This window comes from Mus caroli, chromosome 17 (assembly GCF_900094665.2).
Source record: "Mus caroli chromosome 17, CAROLI_EIJ_v1.1, whole genome shotgun sequence".
In the NCBI taxonomy this organism is placed as follows: Eukaryota; Metazoa; Chordata; class Mammalia; order Rodentia; family Muridae; genus Mus; species Mus caroli.
Genome location: NC_034586.1, coordinates 7889922 through 7894689, shown reverse-complemented (window position 1 = coordinate 7894689; position 4768 = coordinate 7889922). Strand labels below are relative to the sequence as shown.

Here is a 4768-nt window from a genome sequence, read left to right as displayed (position 1 = left end):
GGTCAATTGTACTGGCTATTTTTGTGTCAACTTGACACAGCTGGAGTTATCACAGAGAAAGGAGCTTCAGTTGAGGAAATGCCTCCATGAGATCTAACTGTAAGGCATTTTCTCAATTAGTGATCAAGTGGGAAAGGCCCCTTGTGGGTGGGACCTTCTCTGGGCTGGTAGTCTTGGTTCTATAAGAGAGCAGGCTGAGCAAGCCAGGGGAAGCCAGCCAGTAAGGAACATCCCTCCATGGCTTCTGTATCAGCTCCTGCTTTCTGACCTGCTTGAGTTCCAGTCCTGACTTCCTTTGGTGATGAACAGCAGTATGGAAGTATAAGCCAAATAAACCCATTCCTCCCCAACTTGTTTTCTTGGTCATGATGTTTGTGTAGGAATAGAAACCCAGACTAAGACAGGTGGGAAGACCCAATCTGTTTCCTGGGCGGGGCCCTGGGTGAAGGGAAAGAGAGCTGAATGGGGCACTGGTGCGCATGCGTTCTTTGGCCCCTGCTCCTGATTCTGTGTGGGGTCACCTGATCCCAGGTTGAGAACAGCTGTGCTAATTAGAAAAGCCTCACTGGACTGATGGCTTTGAGTGTTTTCTGGACATAAACTAACAGAAGGACCGCTCTGATACAGGGTGTACCTTTCCTCATTTGGTGACACACATTTTTTTCCTTCTCATGTTTTGGATGAAATGCAGGACTATCAGCTTTGATAAAAGTCACAATATTTTATCAATTGATAAGGGCACTTCTTTGAAGTACTAAGCTGATCAGTGGGGGAAGTCTTAACAATCCTATTCCCAGAAGTATTTGTTTCACCACCCAGCCATGGTCACCCACGTAGGACAGAGTATGGCTCTTTTTCACCTAGGACTGTGCTGGGGTGGCTGGGAGCTGGGTTTGACCACATCCCTAAAGGGACAAAGTCATGAGATGGCCAGAGCATGTTTGTTGCCCAGTGTGACCCCAGGCATCATTTCCAGGGATGAAGACAAGAAGGGAGGGGCTTTGGTGATGTCTGTGTCCCATGGCCCCAAGACAGTGTAGCATCATAGGAACCCGCTGACTAAAAACAAAGGGTGGAAATCTATTATTCACTCAGAGACGAAGGGCTCCACATCAGAGAAAATGAATGATTTCTAGAGGGGAGAGCTACCTGGCCAGCCACATGGGTACTGGGGGAAGCTCTGCCCTGCTGCAGCAGGAAGTGGATTCTGACAAGGAGAACAAATCTGAGAGAGATTCCGTGAGGCTTCCAATCCTGCATTCTGGTCCTGCAATGCCAGAACAGAGTACTTGGAGCTTGGAGCTCTGTAAACCTGGCCGGCACACTCTGTGGCTACCATGAAACAGCAGGAAGTTCTGTTGGCCTTCCATTCCTTCTAAGATGTGTCCTGACTCTCCAGATGATGTTTGAAGACCAGGACTGGGCACGTGTGTGGAACTGCATCTAGAATAGGTTCTGAAAGTCCCCATTCATTCTGCCTCCTTGGACTCAGGTGTCCATACAACAAGAGGAGTCCAACAGCTAGCTGGTGATGAGCTGGGCTTGGCAACAAGCTTTGCCACATTAAGGCTAGACCTGGAAGAGTCTCATAAGCATCCAAGCATCCCTCCTCTAGATGGCGGTGTAGCTACTTACAGATGGGTTCACCCTGAGGGCTTCTGGCTGTGACAAATGATGGCTGTAGGGAAGTTCTGTGAACTTAGATTTAAGCTGCTCCTACGGAGACTCAGGCGAGCCTGGCCTACCACCTGGAGCCCGAGTCTCGGTGGCTGTGGGGACAAGAGGGGCCCCTTGCAGAGGGGGTGACATTTGTTTATCCCCCCAGGATTCTCTCAGAAGTTATCCTCTGATGTAGATATCTGTGGACTCTCTGCACTTGTGGCAGAAAATGATACCTCAGGGTGCATAGAAACAACCCAAGACAGATATCCACTTAAGGCTAACCTGACCTGGACCATCCCTGCCTGAGAGTCCCTTTACAGGCGATTGAACGTTGAATCCTGTTGACAATTAAGATTATCCAGCACACTGGTCTCGAAGGGCAATGAGTTTTATGCCCATTAGTACCTGAGGTGCCCCCCTGTGCTCTTTATACTCAGCTACACCTGAGGTGGCCACAGGTGTTTTGGACTTATAAAGACGGTGCTGGGTGCTATTTCCTTATCCTCTTTGAAGACCTCTCTTTTCTATGACAGACATGCAGCAGGGTTGCCTTTTCATGGATGCAGAAGAGGCCTCACCGTTGTGTTTTTTTCTCTCTTGAGCAGTTTACCTAAAGTGGAAGCACTGTGAGACACCGGGTGTTAAGACTCTATGCAACTTAAGGAAACTCCTGTCCCGACTCGAGGAGGTTCACAGGAAGGACATCTATGTGTACACTTCAGGACACCTGAACCCCAGGAAGCTCTACAAGCCACCTGAGACCATTTTCCAGCACTGGCGCAATTCGAACAGGACATGGGAGAAACCCACCCACTCTACACCCACCATCCCCCCGGTCTCCAGAAACAAAGAAGTATCAGAGATGAAGGATGCTTGGGTTCACTTTACAGTGAGCACAGCCCTGCATCCCGATGACACACACAACACGCCACTGTTCAGGTACCTGAACCCACGCATACAGGCCTCCCGTGCTCTCAAAGATGGTACCTCCGAGTCTCTGCAGGAGGAGGAGAAGGAACTGGAGGAGAGACTTCCGTTTTCTCGGGAAACACACACGAAGGAAGAACTCAGGCTGCCTGAGATGAAAGTGCTCAGATACCCAGAGGTGGTATCCAGCCGCCAGTGCTCCAGGTCTGCCCCAGGCAGGGATGTGTACCGTTACATCAGTTCCTACCTAGCTGGTATAACAAAAGCTGACAGCTACAAGAAGTTCCTGAGTTTCCAAAGAGAAGTGCTGGCAAAGGAAGATATCCTGAAGTATGACTTCACGGGGAGCAAGGTGGCCGTGGCCCATGAGAACAGACTGAAGGAGGTAAGTGTGTGTGTGTGTGTGGGGGGGGGTAGGGGACTTGGCAATGCTGTCAACATGGGGCTGAAGCTCAAAGACCCTCGTGGGCCCCAACTTATCCTGAAGTACCTCAGTGAGGTGTCCAGGCAGAATGCAGCAAAGCTGCTGGTGCCTCTAACACCCAGCATGGTCAGTAAGGTGACGTTTGACAGGGGTAAACTGGCGGTGAATTCATGACCAGCAGCTATGGAAATACTGTGTCTGGTCTCCAGGAGAACGTCATCCCCCTTATCAAAAGATGGGAGAGAAGAGTCTGGGCCAGTGATGACACAGGGGCTATTGGGTTAGAAATGATGGGGTATGCTGGTGGAGGCTGTGATGTGTGATGTGACTGTAGACTGAGAGGGAATCTTGCTTACTTGGGCAGCACACTTTGGGAAGAATTCAGTAGAGGAGAGGAAAGAGCCATGTATGTGTCAGCAAGCTAGAGCCCAGGCTTTGGACTAAGTATACTGTGGGAAAGAGAAGGGTCTTGAGGGTGTGTGTCAGGACAATGTGGTGTGTGTGTGTGTGTGTGTGTGTGTGAGGGGGTGAGGGGCAGAGGATGAGTCTCTGAGTGCAGAAAGCAGGGGTGGATGAGACAAATGGGACCTAAGCAAACACACACAGTGACCTGGCTCTTAGCCGCCGTGGAAGGGAATCAGAGGCTCTCAGATTTGCCAGCCTCACTGCAGAGCCCAGTGCTTGTGTGGCCTTTGCTGACTGATTTCTCAGGACAGACTGCTCTGAGAGAAGCATGAGGATCCGGACCGCTTCAGGAACTCACTCGCCATCTTCCCTCTAGGAGCTCCAGAAGATATGCACCTGCAACCCTCAGCAGTTCAACAGGTTGCAGGTCTTCGGGAAAATCTTTGAGGATATTTGCAACAGCTCTTTGATCTTCGGGGATCTCCTGAAAGAGGTTAAGGTAATTGCACACGTTTTCCACAGGAGGGTTGAGAACTATCCATGAGAAGCCTGAAGCTGTGCACGTGCACGCGCGCATGTACACACACACACTCACACACACACACACACACACACACACACACCAGCTTGTACACATAAGGATCTCATGTCTCATAGAAATTACAGTTCCTGTTCCACAGAGAAAGGCATCAGTCAAAGAGACTCATGGGGATCCACTCACCGTCTTGTCAGTCATGTGCCATGTGAAGCAAGTATGGAGTGATCTTGCTGCTTGGCCCCTATGATTTCCCACCAGAGCTTCCCAATTATGAGTTCAGAACAACATGGCACATAAGCTAGTTTTCAGAGCTAGGCACTTATATATATATATGTGGATCTTTTTGGGCTTTTAAGTTTGTTATGATTTTGTGATGGGAGTAGCTGTGTGGAATTCACTTTGAAAGTTAAATTGTTCAAGGCCTGTACTAGTTAACTGTCTGTTGCTGTGATAAGACACCCAAACTAAAAGCAAGATATGGATACAAGAGTTTATTTTAGCTTATGGTTCCGGAAGGATAAAGTCCATCATGGCGGGAGCCATAGCAACAGGCAGCGGAAGCAGGAAGCTGGTTGATCAGAGTATCATCCATGCACAGGAAGAGAAGCAATAACAGGAAGTAGGGCCAGGCTATATACATACTCAAGGCCTGCCTTTAGCGGCTCACTTCCTCCCACAAGACATTATCATAACTTTCCCCCAAAGTACCAAGTGTTCACACACATGAGCCTGTGACACACATGAGCCTGTGACACACATGAGCCTGTGACACACATGAGCCTGTGACACACATGAGCCTGTGACACACATGA

General features: G+C 49.4%; 1 protein-coding gene across 2 annotated transcripts in view; it reads left to right on the top strand.

Annotated features, from left to right (window-relative positions):
- C17H6orf118 (chromosome 17 C6orf118 homolog) overlaps positions 1-4768 on the top strand; it is a 20382-nt gene that overhangs the window by 2835 nt on the left and 12779 nt on the right. For both annotated transcript variants that reach the window (XM_021149281.1, XM_021149282.1), the window contains exons 2-3: positions 2268-2974; positions 3795-3917. In XM_021149281.1, coding sequence (XP_021004940.1) covers positions 2268-2974; positions 3795-3917 — 830 coding nt within the window. The remainder of the gene's footprint in view (positions 1-2267; positions 2975-3794; positions 3918-4768) is intronic.